The sequence below is a fragment of the Corvus hawaiiensis genome, unplaced genomic scaffold (genome assembly GCF_020740725.1).
Source record: "Corvus hawaiiensis isolate bCorHaw1 unplaced genomic scaffold, bCorHaw1.pri.cur scaffold_295_ctg1, whole genome shotgun sequence".
Lineage (NCBI taxonomy): Eukaryota > Metazoa > Chordata > Aves > Passeriformes > Corvidae > Corvus > Corvus hawaiiensis.
This window is the reverse complement of record NW_025963348.1, coordinates 16,226-39,712: the sequence shown is the minus strand read 5'-3', so window position 1 is coordinate 39,712 and position 23,487 is coordinate 16,226. Positions and strand designations below refer to the sequence as shown.

Genomic DNA, 23,487 nt, shown 5'->3' with positions numbered 1-23,487 from the left:
GGGGTTTTTGGGGGGGGGGTCCCCAAAACCCCCTGACCCCAAAAGGGAACCCCCGAACGCCCCAGAGGGTGCTGAGCCCAATTTGGGGGGGGATTTGGGGGTCCCTGGGTGGTTTGGGGGTCCCTGGGTGGTTTTGGGGTGTTTTTGGGGGTTGTTTTGGGGGGTTTTGGGGGCATTTTTGGGGTTTTTTTTTGGGGCGTTTCAGAACCCCCACCCTTGCTGTAGGTGCTGACGAGGGTTCAGGGCTGGTTTTGGGGTATTTTTGGGGTTTTTTTGGGCATTTCAGGGCCCCCACCTTGCTGTAGGTGCTGACGAGGGTTCAGGGCTGGTTTTGGGGTATTTTTGGGGCGGTTTTGGGGTATTTTTGGGGCTTTTGGGGCGTTTCAGGACCCCCACCCTTGCTGTAGATGCTGATGAGGGTTCAGGGCTGGTTTTGGGGTATTTTTGGGGTTTTTGGGGCGTTTCAGGACCCCCACCCTTGCTGTAGGTGCTGACGAGGGCTCAGGGCTGGTTTTGGGGTATTTTTGGGGTTTTTTTGGGCGTTTCAGGACCCCCACCCTTGTGCTGTAGGTGCTGACGAGGGTTCAGGGCTGGTTTTGGGGTTTTTTTTGGGGTTTTTTTTGGCGTTTCAGGACCCCCACCCTTGCTGTAGGTGCTGACGAGGGTTCAGGGCTGGTTTTGGGGTTTTTTTGGGGTTTTTTTTGGCGTTTCAGGACCCCCCACCCTTGCTGTAGGTGCTGACGAGGGCTCAGGGCTGGTTTTGGGGTATTTTTGGGGTTTTTTTTGGGCGTTTCAGGACCCCCACCCTTGCTGTAGGTGCTGACGAGGGCTCAGGGCTGGTTTTGGGGTATTTTTGGGGTTTTTTTTGGGCGTTTCAGGACCCCCACCCTTGCTGTAGATGCTGATGAGGGTTCAGGGCTGGTTTTGGGGCATTTTTGGGGTTTTTTTTGGCGTTTCAGGACCCCCACCCTTGCTGTAGGTGCTGACGAGGGTTCAGGGCTGGTTTTTGGGGTTTTTTTGGGGTTTTTTTTTGGCGTTTCAGGACCCCCACCCTTGCTGTAGGTGCTGACGAGGGCTCAGGGCTGGTTTTGGGGTATTTTTGGGGTTTTTTTGGGCGTTTCAGGACCCCCACCCTTGCTGTAGGTGCTGACGAGGGTGGCGAAGTTGGCCACGAGGGTGATGGGGGAGAAGTCGGCGACGTCGGGGAGGGCGAGGGGTCCGGAGCAGGGAGTGCAGGCGCTCGGCACAGAACCTGCCCGGGGGAGCATTGCGGGGGCTCAGGGACCCCAGAAACCCCTCGGGGACCCCAAAAACCCCCTCGGGGACCCCAAAAACCCCCTCAGGGACCAAAAAAACCCCTCGGGGACACCAAAAACCCCCTCGGGGGACCCCAGAAACCACTCGGGGACCCCAAAAACCCCCTCAGGGACCCCAAAAAAACCCCTCGGGGACCCCAAAAAAACCCGTTGGAGACTCCAAAAACCCCCTCGGGGACCCCAGAAACCCCTCGGGGACCCCAAAAACCCCCTCAGTGACCCCAAAAACCCCATTTTGTGGGGGTTTTCGGGGTTTCTCAATCCCATTTTTGGGGCTTTTAGGGTTCCCAATCCCATTTTTGGGGGGTTTTTAGGGTTCCCAACCCCCTTTTTTGGGCTCCCAACCCCCTTTTTTGGGCTCCCGACCCCCCTTTTTGGGGCTTTTAGGGTTCCCAATCCCATTTTTGGGGGTTTTTTACGGCTCCCAATCCCATTTTTCGGGCTCCCAACCCCCTTTTTTGGGCTCCCGACCCCTTTTTTTTGGCTCCCAACCCCATTTTTAGAGCTCCCAACCCCCTTTTCTGGGCTCCCAACCCCATTTTTAGGGCTCCCAACCCCCCTTTTCTGGGCTCCCAACCCCCCTTTTCTGGGCTCCCAACCCCATTTTTAGGGCTCCCAACCCCCTTTTCTGGGCTCCCAACCCCATTTTTAGGGCTCCCAATCCCCTTTTTTTTGGCTCCCAACCCCATTTTTAGGGCTCCCAACCCCCTTTTCTGGGCTCCCAACCCCATTTTTAGGGCTCCCGACCCCCTTTTTTTTGGCTCCAACCCCCTCTTTTCTGGGCTCCCAACCCCCTTTTTTGGGCTCCCAACCCATTTTTTCGGGCTCCCAACCCCCTTTTCTGGGCTCCCAACCCCATTTTTATGGCTCCCAACCCCCTTTTTTGGGCTCCCCAACCCCCTTTTCTGGGCTCCCGACCCCCTTTTTTTTGGCTCCCAACCCCCTTTTCTGGGCTCCCAACCCCCTTTTTTGGGCTCCCGACCCCCTTTTCTGGGCTCCCAACCCCATTTTTAGGGCTCCCAACCCCCTTTTCTGGGCTCCCGACCCCCTTTTTTGGGCTCCCAACCCATTTTTAGGGCTCCCAACCCCCTTTTCTGGGCTCCCAACCCCATTTTTATGGCTCCCAACCCCCTTTTCTGGGCTCCCAACCCCATTTTTAGGGCTCCAACCCCCTTTTCTGGGCTCCCGACCCCCTTTTTTGGGCTCCCAACCCATTTTTAGGGCTCCCAACCCCCTTTTCTGGGCTCCCCAACCCATTTTTAGGGCTCCCAACCCCCTTTTTCGGGCTCCCGACCCCCTTTTTTGGGCTCCCGACCCCCTTTTCTGGGCTCCCGACCCCATTTTTCGGGCTCCCAACCCCATTTTTACGGCTCCCAACCCCCTTTTTTGGGCTCCTGACCCCCTTTTTTGGGACTTTTAGGGCTCCCAATCCCATTTTGGGGGGTTTTTTACGGCTCCCAACCCCATTTTTTGGGCTCCCGACCGCCTTTTTTTTGGCTCCCAACCCCATTTTTAGAGCTCGCAATCCCCTTTTCTGGGCTCCCAATCCCCTTTTCTGGGCTCCCAATCCCCCTTTCTGGGCTCCCCGATCCCATTTTTTCGGGTTCCCAAACCCCCTTTTTTGGGCTCCCAACCCATTCTTAGGGCTCCAAACCCCCTTTTCTGGGCTCCCGACCCCCTTTTCTGGGCTCCGGCCCCCTCTCGGTGCCCGCACCGGAGGGGTTTGCGCTCGATGCAGACGCGCTCGCGCAGCTCCCGCAGGAAGGCGGGGGGGGCTGAGCTGCTGCACGCAGGGCCCCCGCAGCTGCGCCCGCAGATGCTCCACCAGGCGCCGCAGGAAGCCCACGAAGTGCTCGGCCCGTGCGGATGCTGCCCGGGACGGCCTCTGCAACGGGGGGGAGGCGGCTCGGGGCGACCCCAAAACCCCCCGAAACCGCCCCAAAATCCATGGAGAGAGCCCCAAAACCACCCAAAACCACCCAAAACCTCCCCAAAACCACCCGAAACCGCCCCAAAATCCATGGAGAGAGCCCAAAACCACCCTAAACCCCCGAAACCGCCCCAAAATCCATGGAGAGGGCCCAAAACCACCCCAAAACCCCCTGAAACCCCCCCCAAAACCACCCGAAACCTCCCCAAAATCCATGGAGAGGGCCCCAAACCACCCTAGAACCACCCTAAACCCCCCCAAAACCGCCCCAAAATCCATGGAGAGAGCCCAAAACCACCCCAGAACCACCCTAAACCCCCCAAAACTGCCCCAAAATGCATGGAGAGGGCCCCAAAACCACCCCAGAACCACCCTAAACCCCCCAAAACCACCCGAAACCTCCCCCAAAATGCATGGAGAGACCCCCAAAACCACCCCAAAACCACCCAAAACACCCCAAAATCCACAGGGAAACCCCAAACCCCCCCAAACCACCCCAAAATCCACAGGGAAACCCCAAACCCACAGAAAAGCCCAAACCCCCCCAAACCCAGGGGGATCCCCCAGTCCCGGGTGGGTCCTGGGTGATCCCGAGTGAGATCCCAGACCCCAAAAGGTCTCCCTGGGCAGGGTTTGGGGGGATCCCGAGGGGTTTGGGGGATCCCGAGGGGTTGGGGGGGATCCTGAGGGGTTTGGGGGGATCCCGAGGGGTTTTGGGGGATCCCGAGGGGTTTGGGGGGATCCCAGGGGGTCTGGGGGGGATCCTGAGGGGTTTTGGGGGGATCCCGAGGGGTTTTGGGGGGATCCCAGGGGGTCTGGGGGGGATCCTGAGGGGTTTTGGGGGGATCCCGAGGGGTTTGGGGGATCCCGAGGGGTTGGGGGGGATCCTGAGGGGTTTGGGGGGATCCCGAGGGGTTTGGGGGGATCCCGAGGGGTTTGGGGGGATCCCGAGGGGTTTGGGGGGATCCCGAGGGGTTTGGGGGATCCCGAGGGGTTTGGGGGATCCCGAGGGGTTTTGGGGGGATCCCGAGGGGTTTGGGGGGATCCCGAGGGGTTTTGGGGGGATCCCGAGGGGTTTGGGGGGATCCCAGGGGGTCTGGGGGGGATCCTGAGGGGTTTGGGGGATCCCGAGGGGTTTGGGGGGATCCTGAGGGGTTTGGGGGGATCCTGAGGGGTTTTGGGGGGATCCCGAGGGGTTTTGGGGGGATCCCGAGGGGGTTTGGGGGGATCCTGAGGGGTTTGGGGGGATCCCAGGGGGTCTGGGGGGATCCTGAGGGGTTTTGGGGGGATCCCAAGGGGTTTGGGGGATCCCGAGGGGTTTGGGGGGGATCCTGAGGGGTTTGGGGGGATCCTGAGGGGTTTGGGGGGATCCCGAGGGGTTTTGGGGGATCCCAAGGGGTTTGGGGGATCCCGAGGGGTTTGGGGGGATCCTGAGGGGTTTGGGGGGATCCTGAGGGGTTTGGGGGGATCCCGAGGGGTTTTGGGGGGATCCCAAGGGGTTTGGGGGATCCCGAGGGGTTGGGGGGGGATCCTGAGGGGTTTGGGGGGATCCCGAGGGGTTTTGGGGGGATCCCGAGGGGTTTGGGGGGATCCCGAGGGGTTTGGGGGGATCCCGAGGGGTTTTGGGGGGATCCCGAGGGGTTTGGGGGGATCCGAGGGGTTTTTGGGGGATCCTGGGGGGTTTTGGGGGGATCCCGAGGGGTTTGGGGGGATCCCGAGGGGTTTTGGGGGGATCCCGAGGGGTTTTGGGGGGATCCCGAGGGGGTTTGGGGGATCCCGAGGGGTTTGGGGGATCCCGAGGGGTTTTGGGGGGATCCCGAGGGGTTTGGGGGGATCCCGAGGGGTTTTGGGGGGATCCCGAGGGGTTTGGGGGGATCCCAGGGGGTCTGGGGGGGATCCTGAGGGGTTTGGGGGATCCCGAGGGGTTTGGGGGGATCCTGAGGGGTTTGGGGGGATCCTGAGGGGTTTTGGGGGGATCCCGAGGGGTTTTGGGGGGATCCCGAGGGGGTTTGGGGGATCCTGAGGGGTTTGGGGGGATCCCAGGGGGTCTGGGGGGGGATCCTGAGGGGTTTTGGGGGGGATCCCAAGGGGTTTGGGGGATCCCGAGGGGTTTGGGGGGATCCTGAGGGGTTTGGGGGGATCCTGAGGGGTTTGGGGGGGATCCTGAGGGGTTTTGGGGGGATCCCAAGGGGTTTGGGGGGATCCCGAGGGGTTGGGGGGGATCCTGAGGGGTTTGGGGGGATCCCGAGGGGTTTTGGGGGGATCCCGAGGGGTTTGGGGGGATCCCGAGGGGTTTGGGGGGATCCCGAGGGGTTTTGGGGGGATCCCGAGGGGTTTGGGGGGGATCCCGAGGGGTTTTGGGGGGATCCTGGGGGGTTTTGGGGGGATCCCGAGGGGGTTTGGGGGGATCCCGAGGGGTTTTGGGGGGATCCCGAGGGGTTTTGGGGGGATCCCGAGGGGGTTTGGGGGATCCTGAGGGGTTTGGGGGGATCCCAGGGGGTCTGGGGGGGATCCTGAGGGGGTTTTGGGGGGATCCCGAGGGGGTTTTGGGGGATCCCGAGGGGTTTGGGGGGATCCCGAGGGGTTTTGGGGGGATCCCAGGGGGTTTGGGGGGGATCCTGAGGGGTTTGGGGGAGATCCTGAGGGGGTTTGGGGGGATCCTGGGGGGTTTTTGGGGGGATCCTGAGGGGTTTGGGGGATCCTGAGGGGATTTGGGGAGATCCTGGGGGGTTTTGGGGGGATCCCGAGGGGTTTTGGGGGGATCCCAGGGGGTTTGGGGGGATCCTGAGGGGATTTGGGGGAGATCCTGAGGGGGTTTGGGGGGATCCTGGGGGGGTTTTGGGGGGATCCTGAGGGGATTTGGGGAGATCCCGAGGGGTTTGGGAGGATCCTGAGGGGTTTGGGGGGATCCTGAGGGGATTTGGGGAGATCCTGGGGGGTTTGGGGGGATCCTGGGGGGTTTTGGGGGGATCCTGAGGGGTTTGGGGGATCCGAGGGGTTTGGGGGGATCCTGGGGGGTTTTGGGGGGATCCTGAGGGGATTTGGGGAGATCCCGAGGGGTTTGGGGGGATCCTGAGGGATTTTGGGGTTCCCACGGCCCCGGCGGATCCCAGTGGATCCCAGACCTCGCAGGATTTCTTTCCTGCCAGACTCCGGGGGGGGGGGAACCCTGAGGGCGTCAGGGCGGGATTTGGGGGGGATCCCGAGGGATTTGGGGGGGGATCCCGAGGGGTTTCGGGGCTCCCACGGCCCCGGCGGATCCCAGCGGATCCCAGCGGATCCCAGCGGATCCCGTACCCTGCAGGATCTCGTCGGGCAGCACGGGGTTGGCCAGCACCAGGTCGGAGTCGCGGGCGGCGCTGGCCTCGCGCAGCCCCTGCACCAGGCGCCGGTACTCGTCCGCCAGGCGCCGCGAGTCCGACTCCTTCACCCTGCAACGGGCCCCCCAGATCAGCCCGGGGAGCCCCAAATCAGCCCGGGGACCCCCAAAAATCAACTCTGGGACCCCGAAAACCCCCCGGGACCCCAAAAATCAACTCTGGGACACCCAAAAACCCCCTGGGACCCCCGAAAACCCCCCGGGACCCCCAAAATCAACTCTGGGACCCCGAAAACCCTCCGGGACCCCTGAAATCACCCCTGGGACCCCCAAAATCACCCCTGGGACCCCCGAAATCAACTCTGGGACCCCGAAAACCCCCCCGGGACCCCTTAAAACCCAGCCTGGGACCCCGAAATCCCCCCTGGGACCCCCAAAATCAACTCTGGGACCTCAAAACCCCCTGGGACCCCCAAAATCAACTCTGGGACCCCGAAACCCCCTCAGGACCCCCAAACCCCCTCAAAGAGCCCCAAAACCCTTCAAAGACCCCTTTAGGACCCCCCCAACCCCCCCCAGGACCCCCCAAACCCCCTTTTGGAACCCCAAACACCCCCAAGACCCCCCCAAAAACCCCCTCAAGGACCCCCCCCAAATCCCCCCAGGCCCCCCCAAACCCTTCAAAGACCCCCCAAACCCCCTCAGGACCCCCCAAAACCCCCTCGAACACCCCCCAAACCCCCTCAAGGACCCCCCAAACCCTTCAAAGACCCCCTCAGGACCCCCTAAAAGCCCCCCAAAGACCCCCCAAAACCCCTCAAACACCCCCCAAACCCCTTCAGGACCCCCCCAAACCCTTAAAGGACCCCCTCAGGACCCCCCCAAACCCCCTCAGGAGCCCCCCCAAACCCCCCCAAAGACCCCCAAACCCCCCCAGGACCCCACCAAACCCCCCAAGACGCCCCCAAACCCTTAAAGGACCCCCTCAGGACCCCCCAAACCCCCTTTGGACCCCCTAAAACCCCCCCAAAGACGCCCCCAAAACCCCTCAAACACCCCCCAAACCCCTTCAGGACCCCCCAAGCCCCCCCAAAGACCCCCCCAAAACCCCTCAAACACCCCCCAAACCCCTTCAGGACCCCCCAAACCCCCTCAAGGAGCCCCCCAAACCCCCCCAGGACCCCCCCAAACCCTTAAAGGACCCCCTCAGGACCCCCCAAACCCCCTCAGGAGCCCCCCCAAAACCCCCCAAAGACCCCCCAAACCCCCTCAAGACCCCCAAAACCCCCTCAAACACCCCCCAAACCCCTTCAGGACCCCCCAAACCCTTCAAAGACCCCCTCAGGACCCCCCAATTCCCCTTTGGACCCCCCCCAAACCCTTCCAAGACCCCCTCAGGACCCCCCAAACCCCCTCAAAGACCCCCCCAAACCCCCCCAGGACCCCCCCAAACCCTTTAAAGACCCCCTCAGGACCCCCCAAGCCCCCTCAAAGACCCCCAAAACCCTTCAAAAACCCACTCAGGCCCCCTCAAAGCCCCCCAGGACCCCTCGAACCCCCCCAAGACGCCCCCAAACCCTTAAAGGACCCCCTCAGGCCCCCCCCAAACCCCCTTTGGACCCCCTAAAACCCCCTCAGGACCCCCCCAAAACCCCCTTTGGAACCCCAAACACCCACAAGAGCCCCCCAAAACCCCCTCAGGACGCCCCCAAACCCCCCCAGGAGCCCCCCAAACCCCCTCAAAACCCCCTCAGGACCCCCCAAACCCCCTCAGGATCCCCCAAAACCCTTCAGGACCCCCAAACCCCCTCAAGGACCCCCCCCCAAACCCCCTCAAAGACCCCCAAAACCCCCTCAAACACCCCCCAAACCCCCTCAAGGACCTCCCCAAACCCTTCAAAGACCCCCTCAGGACCCCCCAACCCCCTGTGGACCCCCTAAAACTCCCCCAGGACCCCCCCAAACCCTTCCAAGACCCCCTCAGGACCCCCAAACCCCCTCAAGGACCCCCCCAAACCCCCTCAAAGACCCCCCTCAAACCCCCTCAAGGACCTCCCCAAACCCTTCAAAGACCCCCTCAGGACCCCCCAACCCCCTGTGGACCCCCTAAAACTCCCCCAGGACCCCCCCAAACCCTTCCAAGACCCCCTCAGGACCCCCAAACCCCCTCAAGGACTCCCCCAAACCCCCTCAAAGACCCCCTCAAACCCCCTCAAGGACCCCCCAAACCCTTCAAAGACCCCCTCAGGACCCCCCAACCCCCTGTGGACCCCCTAAAAACTCCCCCAGGACCCCCCCAAACCCTTCCAAGACCCCCTCAGGACCCCCAAACCCCCTCAAGGACCCCCCCAAACCCCCTCAAAGACCCCCTCAAACCCCCTCAAGGACCCCCCAAACCCTTCCAAGACCCCCTCAGGACCCCCAAACCCCCCCAGGACGCCCCCAAACCCCCTTTGGACCCCCTAAAACCCCCCCGAAGACCCCCCGAGCCCCCCGGCCCCGCTGACCGCTGCAGGGCGCTCTGCAGGGCGCCCACGTTGGCCTGGCAGCGGTCAAGCGTCCGGCGGGTGATGGTCACTCCCATGGCCTCGATGCACACGTTGTCTGCGGGGGAGGCCAGCGGGCAGAACCCCAAAAAAAAGGGGCTGGGGGGCTCGGGGGGTCTCCAGGGGGGTCTTTTGGGGGGAGTTTTGGGGGTCTGGGGGGGGTCTCAGGGGGAGGCTTGGGGGTCTCAGGAGGCTTTGGGGAGTCCCTAGGGGGGTTTTGGGGGTCTCAGGGGGAGGGTTGGGGGTCTCAGGGGGAGTTTTGGGGGTCTTGGGGGGTTTGGGGGTCTCCAGGGGGAGTTTTGGGGGTCTTGGGGGGTTTCAGGGGTCTCAGGGGGGAGTTTTGGGGGTCTCAGAGGGAGTTTTGGGGGTCTCAGGAGGCTTTGGGGAGTCCCCAGGGGGGTTTTGGGGGGTCTCGGGGGGGGGTTGGGGGGTCTCCGGGGGGGGTTTTCAGGGGTCTCAGGGGGGACTTTTGGGGGTCTCAGGGGGGAGTTTGGGGGTCTCAGAGGGAGTTTTGGGGGTCTCAGGGGGGTTTTGGGGGTCTCAGGGGGAGGGTTGGGGGTCTCAGGGGGAGTTTTGGGGGTCTCGGGGGGGGTTTGGGGGTCTCAGAGGGAGTTTTGGGGGTCTCAGGGGGGGTTTGGGGGTCTCAGAGGGAGTTTTGGGGGTCTCAGGGGGGGTTTGGGGGTCTCCAGGGGGGTTTTGGGGGTCTCAGGGGGGGTTGGGGGTCTCCAGGGGAGTTTGGGGGTCCCAGGGGGGAGTTTTGGGGGTCTCAGAGGGAGTTTTGGGGGTCTCAGGAGGCTTTGGGGGGGTCCCAGGGGGGTTTTGGGGGGTCTCGGGGGGATTTGGGGGTCTCGGGGGGTTTCAGGGGTCTCAGGGGGGAGTTTTGGGGGTCTCAGAGGCAGTTTTGGGGGTCTCAGGGGGAGTTTTGGGGGTCTCCAGGGGGGGATTTGGGGGTCTTGGGGGGTTTCAGGGGTCTCAGGGGGGAGTTTTGGGGGTCTCAGAGGGAGTTTTGGGGGTCTCAGGAGGCTTTGGGGGGTCCCCAGGGGGGTTTTGGGGGTCTCGGGGGGGGTTGGGGGGTCTCAGGGGGGGTTTCAGGGGTCTCAGGGGGGAGTTTTGGGGGTCTCGGGGGGGAGTTTGGGGTCTCAGAGGGAGTTTTGGGGGGTCTCAGGGGGGTTTTGGGGGTCTCAGGGGGGGTTTGGGGGTCTCGGGGGAGTTTTGGGGGTCTCGGGGAGTTTGGGGGTCTCAGAGGGAGTTTTGGGGTCTCAGGGGGGGTTTGGGGGTCTCAGAGGGAGTTTTGGGGGTCTCAGGGGGGTTTGGGGGTCTCCAGGGGGGTTTTGGGGGTCTCAGGGGGGGTTGGGGGTCTCCAGGGGAGTTTGGGGGTCCCAGGGGGGAGTTTTGGGGGTCTCAGAGGAAGTTTTGGGGGTCTCAGGAGGCTTTGGGGGGTCCCCAGGGGGGTTTTGGGGGTCTCGGGGGGATTTGGGGGTCTCGGGGGGTTTCAGGGGTCTCAGGGGGGAGTTTTGGGGGTCTCAGAGGCAGTTTTGGGGGTCTCAGGGGGGTTTTGGGGGTCTCCAGGGGGAGTTTTGGGGGTCTTGGGGGGTTTCAGGGGTCTCAGGGGGGAGTTTTGGGGGTCTCAGAGGGAGTTTTGGGGGTCTCAGGAGGCTTTGGGGGGTCCCCAGGGGGGTTTTGGGGGTCTCAGGGGGGGTTGGGGGGGTCTCAGGGGGGGTTTCAGGGGTCTCAGGGGGGACTTTTGGGGGTCTCAGGGGGGGAGTTTGGGGGTCTCAGAGGGAGTTTTGGGGGTCTCAGGGGGGGTTTTGGGGGTCTCAGGGGGAGTTTGGGGGGTCTCAGGGGGAGTTTTGGGGGTCTCAGAGGGAGTTTTGGGGGTCTCAGGGGGGGTTTGGGGGTCTCAGAGGGAGTTTTGGGGGTCTCAGGGGGGGTTTGGGGGTCTCCAGGGGGGTTTTGGGGGTCTCAGGGGGGGTTGGGGGTCTCCAGGGGAGTTTGGGGGTCCCAGGGGGGAGTTTTGGGGGTCTCAGAGGGAGTTTTGGGGGTCTCAGGAGGCTTTGGGGAGTCCCCAGGGGGGTTTTGGGGGGTCTCGGGGGGATTTGGGGGTCTCGGGGGGTTTCAGGGGTCTCAGGGGGGAGTTTTGGGGGTCTCAGAGGCAGTTTTGGGGGTCTCCAGGGGGGTTTGGGGGTCTCCAATGGGAGTTTTGGGGGTCTTAGGGGCTTTCAGGGGTCTCAGGGGGAAGTTTGGGGGGTCTCAGAGGCAGTTTTGGGGGTCTCAGGGGGACGTTTGGGGGTCTCCAGGGGGAGTTTTGGGGGTCTCAGAGGGAGTTTTGGGGGTCTCAGGAGGCTTTGGGGGGTCCCCAGGGGGGTTTTGGGGGGGCCTCAGGGGGGGTTGGGGGGTCTCAGGGGGGGTTTCAGGGGTCTCAGGGGGGAGTTTTGGGGGTCTCAGGGGGAGTTTGGGGGTCTCAGAGGGAGTTTTGGGGGTCTCAGGGGGGGTTTGTGGGGTCTCAGAGGGAGTTTTGGGGGTCTCAGGGGGGGTTTGGGGGTCTCCAGGGGGGTTTTGGGGGGTCTCAGGGGGGGTTGGGGGTCTCCAGGGGAGTTTGGGGGTCCCAGGGGGGAGTTTTGGGGGTCTCAGAGGGAGTTTCGGGGGTCTCAGGAGGCTTTGGGGGGTCCCCAGGGGGGTTTTGGGGGTCTCGGGGGGATTTGGGGGTCTCGGGGGGTTTCAGGGGTCTCAGGGGGGAGTTTTGGGGGTCTCCAGGGGGGGATTTGGGGGTCTCGGGGGGTTTCAGGGGTCTCAGGGGGGCGTTTTGGGGGTCTCAGAGGCAGTTTTGGGGGTCTCCAGGGGGGTTTGGGGGTCTCCAATGGGAGTTTTTGGGGTCTTAGGGGCTTTCAGGGGTCTCAGGGGGAAGTTTGGGGGTCTCAGAGGCAGTTTCGGGGGTCTCAGGGGGAGGGTTGGGGGTCTCCAGGGGGAGTTTTGGGGGTCTCAGAGGCAGTTTTGGGGGTCTCAGGGGGAGTTTTGGGGGTCTCCAGGGGGGTTTTGGGGGTCTCAGGGGGTTTTGGGGGTCTCCAGGGGGAGTTTTGGGGGTCTCAGGGGGGTTTTGGGGGTCTCCAGGGGGAGTTTTGGGGGTCTCAGAGGCAGTTTTGGGGGTCTCAGGGGGAGTTTTGGGGGTCTCAGGGGGAGGGTTGGGGGTCTCCAGGGGGGTTTTGGGGGTCTCAGGGGGGTTTTGGGGGTCTCCAGGGGGGTTTTGGGGGTCTCAGGGGGGTTTTGGGGGTCTCCAGGGGGAGTTTTGGGGGTCTTGGGGGGGTTTCAGGGGTCTCAGGGGGGAGTTTTGGGGGTCTCAGAGGGAGTTTTGGGGGTCTCAGGAGGCTTTGGGGGGTCCCCAGGGGGGTTTTGGGGGTCTCAGGGGGGGTTGGGGGGTCTCAGGGGGGGTTTCAGGGGTCTCAGGGGGGTTTTGGGGGTCTCCAGGGGAGTTTTGGGGGTCTCGGGGGGTTTGGGGGTCTCAGGGGGGGGTTGGGGGTCTCAGAGGGAGTTTTGGGGGTCTCAGGGGGGTTTTGGGGGTCTCCAGGGGGGTTTTGGGGGTCTCAGGGGGTTTTGGGGGGGCTCAGGGGGGTTTTGGGGGTCTGGGGGGGGTCTCAGAGGGAGTTTTGGGGGTCTCAGGGGGGAGTTTTGGGGTCCCAGGCCGGGTTTTGGGGTCCCAGGCCAGGTTTTGGTGTCCCAGACCGGTTTTTGGGGTCCCAGGGTGAGGTTTTTGGGGTCCCAGGTGGGTTTTGGGCTCCCAGGTGAGGTTTTGGGGTCCCAGGTGGGTTTTTGGGGTCCCAGGTGGGTTTTGGGGGTCCCAGGCCGGGTTTTGGGGGTCCCAGATGAGGTTTTTGGGGGTCCCAGGTGAGGTTTTGGGGTCCCAGGCCGGGTTTTGGTGTCCCAGGCCGGGTTTTGGGGTCCCACGTGAGTTTTTGGGGTCCCAGGCTGGGTTTTGGGGTCCCACGTGAGTTTTTGGGGTCCCAGGCCGGGTTTTGGTGTCCCAGGCCGGTTTTTGGGGTCCCACGTGAGTTTTTGGGGTCCCAGGCCGTGTTTTGGGGGTCCCAGGCTGGGTTTTTGGGGTCCCAGGCTGGGTTTTGGGGTCCCCAGGTGAGGTTTTGGGGATCCCAGGCTGGGTTTTTGGGGTCCCAGGCCGGTTTTGGGCTCCCAGGTGGGTTTTGGGGTCCCAGGCTGGGTTTTGGGGTCCCACGTGAGTTTTTGGGGTCCCAGGCTGGGTTTTGGGGTCCCAGGCCGGGTTTTTGGTGGGTCCCAGGCCAGGTTTTGGGGTCCCAGGCCGGGTTTTGGGCTCCCAGGTGGGTTTTGGGCTCCCAGGCTGGGTTTTGGGGTCCCACGTGAGTTTTTGGGGTCCCAGGCTGGGTTTTGGGGTCCCAGGCTGGGTTTTTGGGGTCCCAGGCTGGGTTTTGGGGATCTCAGGCCGGTTTTTGGGGTCCCAGGCTGGGTTTTGGGGTCCCATGTGAGATTTTTGGGGTCCCAGGCCAGGTTTTTGGGGTCCCAGGCCGGGTTTTTGGGGTCCCAGGCCAGGTTTTTGGGGTCCCAGGCCGGGTTTTTGGGGTCTCACCGATGTTGTGGGCCTCGTCGAACACCACGACCGAGGAGCGGGCGAGCTCGGCCGACACCAGGCCGGCGATTTTGGGGTCCAGCAGGTAATGGTAGCTGTACACCACGGCGCTGGCGAGCGGCAGCTGCGCGGCGCGGCCGGGGCCACCGGGGGTTGGGGTGGCCACGGGGGTTTGGGGTCACCAGGGGCGGGTTTGGGGTGGCCACGGGGGTTTGGGGTCACCAGGGGCGGGTTTGGGGTCACCAGGGGCGGGTTTGGGGTCACCAGGGGCGGGTTTGGGGTGGTCAGGGGGGATTTGGGGTGGTCGGGGGGGGTTTGGGGTCAGCAGGGGGGATCTGGGGTCACCAGGGGGGATTTGGGGTGGTCAGGGGTGGATTTGGGGTCACCAGGGGGGATTTGGGGTGGTCAGGGGTGGATTTGGGGTCACCAGGGGTTTTGGGATCATCAGGGGGATTTGGGGGTGGTCAGAGGTGGGTTTGGGGTCACCAGCGGCGGGTCTGGGGTCACCAGGGGGGGTTTGGGGTCACCAGGGGTGGGTTTGGGGCCACCAGGGGGTTTGGGGTCACCAGGGGGATTTGGGGTCACCAGGGGGATTTGGGGTCACCAGGGGGGATTTGGGGTCACCAGGGGGATTTGGGGTCACCAGGGGGGGGTTTGGGGTCACCAGGGGCGGGTTTGGGGTCACCAGGGGGATTTGGGGTCACCAGGGGGGTTTGGGGTCACCAGGGGCGGGTCTGGGGTCACCAGGGGGTTTGGGGTCACCAGGGGGGATTTGGGGTCACCAGGGGCGAGTCTGGGGGTCACCAGGGGGTTTGGGGTCACCAGGGGGGATTTGGGGTCACCAGGGGGGATTTGGGGTCACCAGCGGCAGGTCTGGGGTCACCAGGGGGGATTTGGGGTCACCAGGGGCGGGTTTGGGGTCACCAGGGGCGGGTCTGGGGTCACCAGGGGGATTTGGGGTCACCAGGGGGGATTTGGGGTGGTCGGGGGGGATTTGGGGTCACCAGGGGCGGGTTTGGGGTCACCAGGGGTGGGTTTGGGGTGGTCCAGGGGGGATTTGGGGTCACCAGGGGGGATTTGGGGTCACCAGAGGGGTTTGGGGTCACCAGGGGGTGGTGGGGTCACCAGGTTTGAGGTCCCCCCAGAAGATTTGGGGTCATCGGGGGTTTCTGGAGTATTTTGAGGTCTTTTGGGGGTAGTTTTGGGGTGTTTTGGGGTGTTTGGGGGTGGTTTTGGGGTCCCAAGGCCGTACCGAGGAGCGGGCCAGGAAATAGGGGCAGCTGGGGGAGATTTTAGGGGTTTGGGGGGTATTTCGGGGGTATTTTGGGGGTATTTTTGGGTATTTTGGGGTGTTTTGGGGGTTTTTTGGGGTCCCAAGCCCATACTGAGGAGCGAGCCAGGAAAAAGCGGCAGCTGGGGGAGATTTTGAGTTATTTTAGGGGTTTTTTGGGGTATTTTGGGGTGTTTTGGGGTATTTTTGGGGTATTTTGGGGTGTTTTGGGGTGGTTTTGGGGTCCCAAGCCCGTACCGAGGAGCGGGCCAGGAAATAGGGGCAGCTGGAAGAGATTTTAGGGGTATTTTAGGGGTTTTTGGGATATTCTGGGGTATTTTGGGGCTATTTTGGGGGTATTCTGGCGTGTTTTGTCTGGGGTATTTTGGGCTATTTTGGGGGTATTCTGGCGTGTGTTTTGGGGGTGTTTTGGGGTGTTTCTAGGGTGTTTTGGGGTGTTTTGAGGTGTTCTGGGGGGGTTTCTGGGGGTCCCAAGGCCGTACCGAGGAAGCGGGCCAGGAAATAGGGGCAGCAGCCGCGCTGGCGGCCGAGGGTCCGGAGATCGTCCAGGTTGTGAACCCCGAAGGGGAGGGGGCTCTGCCGGCCCCGCGCCTCGAACTCCTGGGGACGGGCACAAAGGGGGCTGGGCTCCCAAAAAACGGGGAGGAGACACCCCAAAATGGGGGCTGGGGGTCCCAAAATGGGGCTGGGCTCCCAAAAACGGGGAGGAGACACCCCAAAATGGGGCTGGGGGTCCCAAAATGGGGCTGGGGTCCCAAAAACGGGGAGGAAACACCCCAAAATAGGGCTGGGGTCCCATAAATGGGGCTGGGGTCCCCAAATGGGGCTGGGGTCCAAAAAAGGGGGCTGGGGGGTCCCAAAATGGGGCTGGGGGGTCCCAAAATGGGGCTGGGGGGGTCCCAAAATGGGGCTGGGGGGTTCCCCAGAATGAACGAGAGCCCAAAAGGGGGGGGGGGGGATCTCAAAGGATCCGATGGGGAACAGGGACCCCCCCCAGGATCCCCCCGAGGCCCTCTGGGACCCCCCAGATCCCCCTGGGACCCTCCCGGACCCCCCAGACCCCCCCCAAGACCCCTCAGGACCCCCTGAACCCCTCCAGATCCCCCTGGATCCCCTTGGGATCTCCTGGGACCCCCCCCAAACCTCTCAGGACCCTCTCAGATCCCCCTGGGACCCCCCCAGACCCCCCCTGGATCCCTTTAGGACCCCCTGGGACCCCCCCTGGATCCCTTTAGGACCCCCCCAGATCCCCCTGGATCCCTTCAGGACCCCCCCGGCTCCCCCCCGGACCTGGAAGAAGGCGCAGGAGGCCCGGGGGCCCTCGGGGGGGTCCCGCAGGTACGAGGCCGTCAGGGCCAGGCAGCGGGCTGTCGACCTCCTTCCCGAAGCGCAGCGCCGACACCTGGGGGGCGGGATCCGCTGGGATCCACTGGGGTCCGCTGGGATCCACTGGGGTCCGCGGGGACCCACTGGGGTCTGCTGGGACCCACCCCAATCCCTGTGACCCCCCCCCCCTCCTTCCCGAAGCGCAGCGCCGACACCTGGGGGGGCGGGATCCGCTGGGATCCACTGGGGTCCGCGGGGACCCACTGGGGTCTGCTGGGACCCACCCCAATCCCTGTGACCCCCTCCCCTCCTTCCCGAAGCGCAGCGCCAACACCTGGGGGGCGGGATCCGCTGGGATCCACTGGGGTCCGCGGGGGACCCACTGGGGTCCGCGGGGATCCACTGGGGTCCGCTGGGATCCACTGGGGTCCGCGGGGACCCACTGGGGTCTGCTGGGACCCACCCCAATCCCTGTGACCCCCCCCCCCCTCCTTCCCGAAAGCGCAGCGCCAACACCTGGGGGGCGGGATCTGATGGGATCCACTGGGATGCACTGGGGTCTGCTGGGGTCCACTGGGATCCACTGGGACCCACCCCAATCCCTGTGACCCCCCCCTCCTTCCCGAAGCGCAGCGCCGACACCTGGGGGGGGTGGGGACCCACTGGGATCCACCCACATCCCCCGTCCTCCCCAAAGACCCTCCGGGATCCCCCGGAACCTCCCCTGCTTCCCCCCCTGAGCACCCGCATCCCAAAGATCCTCGGGATCCGCCCAGATCCCCCCCGGGATCCCCTCCCCCCCCGGAACCTCAGCACCGGATCCCTGGGGATCCCTGTGTCCGCCAGGCCCCCCAGATCCCCCCGGATCCCCGGGATCCTGCTCCTTCCCAAACCCCAGCACCGGATCCCTGGGATCCCCGGTGCTCCCTGTGCACCCCAGGCCCCCCCAGATCCCCCTGGATCCCTGGGATCCTGCTCCTTCCCAAACCCCAGCAACCGGATCCCTGGGATCCCCGGTGCTCCCTGCGCCCCCCGGCTCCCCCCAGATCCCCCCGGATCCCCGGGATCCTGCTCCTTCCCAAACCCTAGCACCGGATCCCTGGGATCTCCAGTGATCCCTGTGCACCCCCAGGCCCACCCAGAGCCTGGGATTCCCCAGATCCCCCCCGGATCCCCGGGATCCTGCTCCTTCCCAAACCCCAGCACCGGATCCCTGGGATCCCCGGGTGCTCCCTGCGCCCCCCCCCGGCTCCCCCCAGATCCCCCCGGATCCCCGGGATCCTGCTCCTTCCCAAACCCCAGCACCCGGATCCCTGGGATCCCCCGGTGCTCCCTGCGCCCCCCGGCTCCCCCCGGATCGCCGGGATCCCACCATCGGGGTGCACGCAGAGGTTCTTGCGGGAGCTCAGCGCCAGCCCCAGGAAGGGCAGCGGCTCCCCCAGCTCCCGCTCGTAGCACTCCAGCAGCTTCCCGCAGCTCCTCCACCACCTGCGGGATCCACCGGGATCCATCGGGACCCACCGGGGATCCACCGGGGTCCGGGGGCCCGCCGGGGATCTCCACCGGGATCCGCCCCCTCCCCCCCGGGATCCCCGTCCCCACCTTCTCGATCTCGGGCACGGTGCGGGAGCAGTAGATCAGCTTGGAGACGTCCAGCGGGTGAGCTGGGGGGGGCAGGGATCCAATGGGATCCACCGGGATCCACCAGAACCCCCCCGGATCCCCTGGGCTGCCCCAAAGCCCCCTCAAGATCCCCCCCGGGGATCCCCTTCAGGATCCTCTGGGATCCACCAGAACCCCCCCAGGATCCCCCAGAATCCCCCGAGATCCCTCCAGAACCCCCAGGATCTGCCGGAATCCCCCCCCCCAAAACCCCTCAGGATCCCCCAGGACCCACCAGGACCCTCCAGGACCTCCCAAAACCCCTCAGGATCCCCCTGAGATCCCCCTCAGGATCCTCTTGGATCCACCAGAACCCCCCAGAACCCTCCAGGACCCTCCAGGATCCCCCCGAGACCCCTCCAGATCCCCCAGAATCCCCTGAGACCCCCCCAGAAGCCCCCAGGATCCCCCCCCCGAATACCCCAGGACCCACCAGGACCCTTCTAATCCCCTCAGGATCCCCCCGAGATCCCCTCAGGACCCTCCGGGATCCCCCAGGACCCACCAGGACCCCCCAAAACCCCTCCAGATCCCCCAGGATCCCCCCAAAACCCCTCAGGATCCCCCTGAGATCCCCCTCAGGATCCTCTGGGATCCACCAGAACCCCCCCGAACCCTCCAGATCCCCTCAGAACCCTCCAGGATCCTCCAGGACCCACCAGGAGCCCCCAAACCCCCTCAGGATCCCCTTGGGATCCCCCTCAGGATCCTCTGGGATCCACCAGAACCCCCCCAGGACCCTCCAGAACCCCCCAGGATCTCCCCCCAAACCCCTCAGGATCCCCCCCGAGATCCCCCTCAGGATCCTCTGGGATCTACCAGAACCCCCCAGAACCCCTCAGGATCCCTCAGGATCCTCCAGAACCCCCCTGATCCCCTCAGGATCCCCCCGGACCCCCGGCAGGACCCTCCAGGACCTCCCAAAGCCCCTCAGGATCCCCTTGGGATCCCCCTCAGGATCCTCCGGGATCCACCAGGACCCCCCCAGAACCCTCCAGGATCCCCCAGGATCCCCCAGGATCTCCCCCAAAATCCCTCAGGACCCACCAGGACCCCCCCAAAACCCCTCAGGATCCCCCCGAGATCCCTGTCAGGATTCTCTGGGACCCAACAGAACCCCCCAAACCCCCCAGGATCCCCCCAGATCCTCTCAGGACCCTCCAGAACCCCCCAGATCCCCTCAGGATTCCCCAGAGACCCACCAGAACCCACCAGGACCCCCCAGAACCCCTCAGGATCCCCCCGGATCCCCGCGGATCCCCTCACCCGCTGGTAGGCGACGATCAGCGACAGCAGCGACACCGTTTTGCCGGTGCCCGACGGCATCTCCAGCACCCCGTGGCCCTGGGGGGGGGCGGGGGCATCACGGGGGGGGTCCCAGATCCCCCCGGATCCCCTCAGGATCCCTCAGGATCCCCCCCCCCCCCGGCTCCCACCTTGGCGTCCAGGGTGCGCTTGAGCTCCAGCATGTAGGAGAACTGCTCGGGGTAGATGAACTCGTAGGGGAACAGCACCAGGAGCCCGTCCACGTTCAGCCTGCGGGATCGCGGGGGATCCGCCGGGATCGGGGGGGATCCCGAGGGATCCCCAGGGGTTGGGGGGGGGATTTTGGGGGGGATTCTGGGGGGGGTTTGGGGGGGTTTTGGGGTTTGGGGCGGCACCAGGAGCCCGGCCACGTTTGGACTGAGGGATCTGCCGAGGATCTGGTGGAATCCAGAGTGGATCCTGAGGGGTTTTAGGGGGATTTTGGGGATTTTAGGGGGATTTAGGGGGGATTTGGGGGGGTTGAGGGATTTTGGGGGGGCATTTTGGGGTTTGAAGGGGTTGGGGCGGCACCAAGAGCCCGGCCATGTCCGGCCTGAGGGATCTGCTGGGGATCTGGTGGGATCCAGAGTGGATCCTGAGAGATTTTAGGGAGATTTTAGGGAGATTTCGGGGATTTTGAGAGGATTTGGGGCATTTTGGGGCATTTTGGGGTGTTTTGGGGTTTGGGGCGGCACCAGGAGCCCGGCCACGTTTGGACTGAGGGATCTGCCGGGGATCGGGTGGGATCCAGAATGGATCCTGAGAGATTTTAGGGAGATTTTGGGGATTTTGAGAGGATTTGGGGGCATTTTGGAGCCTTTTGGGGTTTGAAGGGGTTGGGGCGGCACCAAGAGCCCGGCCATGTTCGGCCTGAGGGATCTGCTGGGGATCTGGTGGGATCCGGAGCGGATCCTGAGGGGTTTTGAGGGAATTTTGGGGCATTTTGGGGTTTGAAGGGGTTGGGGCGGCACCAGGAGCCCGGCCACGTTCAGCCTGTGGGATCCGCTGGGGATCGGGTGGGATCCAGAGGGGATCCTGAGGGATTTTAGGGAGATTTTGGGGATTTTAGGGGGATTTAGGGCGAATTTTGGGGGGTTGGGGGATTTGGAGGGGATTTGGGGGGAATTTTGGGGATTTGGAGGGATTTGGGGGGATTTTGGGGGGGTCCCGGGGGTCTCGCGGCCTCCTGGCCCCCTTCAGAACCTGAGCGGGGGGGGGGGGGGGGAGGGGCTGTGGATCCCTGTGGGCCCAAACTGGGGACAAACTGGGATGGACTGGGAGCTCTGCGATTGATTGAGCCCGGCTGGCAGCCCCCCCAAACCCCCTCCCCGGAACCCCAAAACGTCCGCGATCCCCCCCAGTCCCAGCCTGGGACCCCCCAAATCCCCAAAATCCCCCAAAATCCCCCAAATCCCCCCCAAACCCCCGCCCCTCCTCCCCCCCTCACTTCATGGCTCCCGTCGCCGCCTCGCGCCGCCGCCTCGGCCCCCGCCCCCTCCCGCGCCGCGCGCTCCGATTGGTCCGCGCTGACCCCGCCCCTCCTCCCCATTGGCTGCCAGCGCTGCCAGTCACGCGAGGGCGGGGTGCGCGATGGGCAGGAGCAATCGAGCGCAGAGCGCAGAGTGATGGATCGGGGGGGGGGGGGGGGGGGGGGGGGACACGACACTTTTGGGGGAGGGGGCGGAGATTTTGGGGGGGGGTCCGGGGAGTTTTGGGGAGTTTTGGGGACATTTGGGGACGGGGGGGGGAGGGGGGGGCGGTGACGGAGATTTGGGGGGGGGTCAAGGAAAACCCCGGAACTTCTTAAAAAACGGCGAAAAAGAACCCAAAAAACCCCCAATTTTTATTGTTTGTCCCCGGCGCGGGGCCCCTGGGGGGGGGGGGAAGGGCCCCGGGGGTGGGGGAGGGGGCCCCCGGGGTGGGGGAGGGGTCCCAGTGCTGGATTTGGGGAGGGGTCCCGGGGGGGTCTCCCACCCTCCTGTGCCCCCCCCCCACCCCAGCCCCCAACTGGGATGGACTGGGATGGACTGGGATGGAACTCGGATGGACTGGGATGGAACTGGGAGGGACTGGGATGGACTGGGAGGGGACTGGGATGGAACTGGGATGGACTGAGGTGGACTGGGATGGAACTGGGATGGACTGGGTGGGACACGGGGGTCCCCTCCCCCTCCCCTCCCCTCGGGGGACACCTTGGGGACACCCCAGGGGCACCTGAGGGGGGGGATGGGTGACCCCAGGTGACCCCAGGTGGGTGGGGGGAGGGGGACAGGTGTCCCCAGGTGTCCCCAGGTGTCCCCAGCTGTCCCCAGGTGCCCCCAGCTGTCCCCAGGTGTCCCCAGGTGTCCCCAGGTGTCCCTCAGGTGTCCCCGAGGTGCCCCCAGCTGTCCCCAGGTGTCCCCAGGTGTCCCCAGGTGTCCCTCAGGTGTCCCTCAGGTGTCCCCAGCTGTCCCCAGGTGTCCCCAGGTGTCCCCAGGGTGTCCCCAGGTGTCCCTCAGGTGTCCCTCAGGTGCCCCCCAGGTGTCCCCAGGTGTCCCCAGGGTGTCCCCAGGCTGTCCCCAGGTGCCCCCGGTGTCCCCAGGTGCCCGCGGGCTCCGGCCGCTCAGGCCCGGGCGCTGGCTGAGTAGGAGAACTGCGGGAAGTGCGGGCGGGTGCTACCAGAGAGCCCAGGGGGGCACCTGGGGACAGCACAGGGGAGAGAGGGGACAGGGACAGGGTGAGAGAGGGGACAGGGACAGGTGAGGGGACAGAGAGGACAGAGGGGACAGGGATGGGGACAGGACAGGTCAGAGAGGTGCCAGGTAAACAGATAACAGGTGCCAAGTGAGCTGGACAGGTAACAGGTGCCAGGTGAGGTGCCAGGTGAGCTGCCAGGTGCCAGCTCGCCTCTCTCAGGCGGCGTCACCGCGATGGAAGGGGGGGTCAGGGACAGGTGAGGGGGACAGGTGACGGGACAGGTAACAGGTAACAGGTGCCAGGTGAGGTGCCAGGTGCCGGCTCGCCTCTCTCAGGTGGCGTCACCGCGATGGAAGGGGGGTCAGGGAAGGGTGAGGGGACAGGTGAGGGGACAGTGCCAGGTAACAATGACAGGTAACAGGTGACAGGACAGGTGCCAGGTGAGCTGACAGGTGCCAGGTGAGCTGACAGGTGCCAGGTGAGGCTGCCAGGTGCCGGCTCACCTCTCTCAGGTGGCGTCACCCCGCGATGGAAGGGGGGTCAGGGACAGGTGAGGGGACAGGTGACGGGACAGGTAACAGGTAACAGGTGCCAGGTGAGGTGCCAGGTGCCGGCTCGCCTCTCTCAGGTGGCGTCACCGCGATGGAAGGGGGGTCAGGGAAGGGTGAGGGGACAGGTGAGGGGACAGTGACAGGTAACAGTGCCAGGTAACAGGTGCCAGGTGCCAGGTGCCAGGTGAGGTGCCAGGTGCCGGCTCACCTCTCTCGGGCGGCGTCACCGCGACGCTCTCTCTGCGCCGTGAGCTCCTCGTCCAAGTACCGCGTGTCCGCCTCGGAGCTCACCTGCGGCCGCAAGGGCGGCACCGGCTGGGGGAGGGGCGGCTGCCCAGGTGTGCGGGGGGGGCGGGGCTCACCTGGGCGGGGGCGGGGCGGGCGCGGGGCGCACCTCCCTCTGCACCACGCCCTGCCAGAGCCGCTGCCCCGAACAAGCGGCGCTGCTGCACCTCCCGCGCGTCCCCGGGGCCGCCGCCCAGCCTGCGGGCACCGGGGGGCACCGGGGGGCACCGGGGGGTCAGCGGGGGTCAGCGGGGTCAGCGGGGGGCACCGGGGTCAGCGGGGGGCACCGGGGGGTCAGCGGGGTCAGCGGGGGGCACTGGGGGGCACCAGGGGGTCAGCGGGGTCACCAGGGGGCACCGGGGGGTCAGCGGGGGATCAGCGGGGTCAGCGGGGGGCACCGGGGTCAGCGGGGGATCAGCGGGGGTCAGCGGGGTCAGCGGGGGGGCACCGGGGTCAGCGGGGTCAGTGGGGGGGCACCGGGGGGCACCGGGGGTCAGCGGGGTCAGCGGGGGGCACTGGGGGGTCAGCGGGGTCAGCGGGGGTCAGCGGGGGGCACCAGGGTCAGCAGGGTCAGTGGGGGGCACTGGGGGGCACCGGGGGTCAGCGGGGTCAGCGGGGGGCACTGGGGGGTCAGTGGGGTCAGCGGGGTCAGTGGGGGGCACCGGGGTCAGCGGGGTCAGCGGGGGGCA

General features: G+C 65.2%; 1 protein-coding gene and 1 long non-coding RNA gene across 2 annotated transcripts; one reads left to right on the top strand and one right to left on the bottom strand.

Moving 5' to 3' along the window:
- Positions 1-1,038: 1,038 nt before the first annotated feature.
- Positions 1,039-20,766, bottom strand: ERCC2 (ERCC excision repair 2, TFIIH core complex helicase subunit). The gene is given in 17 exon segments (XM_048293351.1): positions 1,039-1,214; positions 1,216-1,252; positions 3,031-3,095; positions 3,097-3,174; positions 3,176-3,201; positions 6,544-6,677; positions 9,073-9,169; positions 13,703-13,826; positions 15,231-15,258; positions 15,476-15,593; positions 16,284-16,397; positions 17,695-17,788; positions 17,790-17,807; positions 17,922-17,984; positions 19,248-19,325; positions 19,418-19,517; positions 20,734-20,766. Coding segments are annotated over 17 exon segments (1,317 nt in total). The 5' UTR covers positions 20,739-20,766; the 3' UTR covers positions 1,039-1,076.
- A 1,353-nt stretch (positions 20,767-22,119) lies between these two features.
- LOC125320933 lies at positions 22,120-22,720 on the top strand. Its single transcript, XR_007201358.1, has 4 exons — positions 22,120-22,148; positions 22,258-22,383; positions 22,434-22,536; positions 22,639-22,720. It is a non-coding gene; the product is annotated as an uncharacterized LOC125320933 (long non-coding RNA).
- Positions 22,721-23,487: the final 767 nt, after the last annotated feature.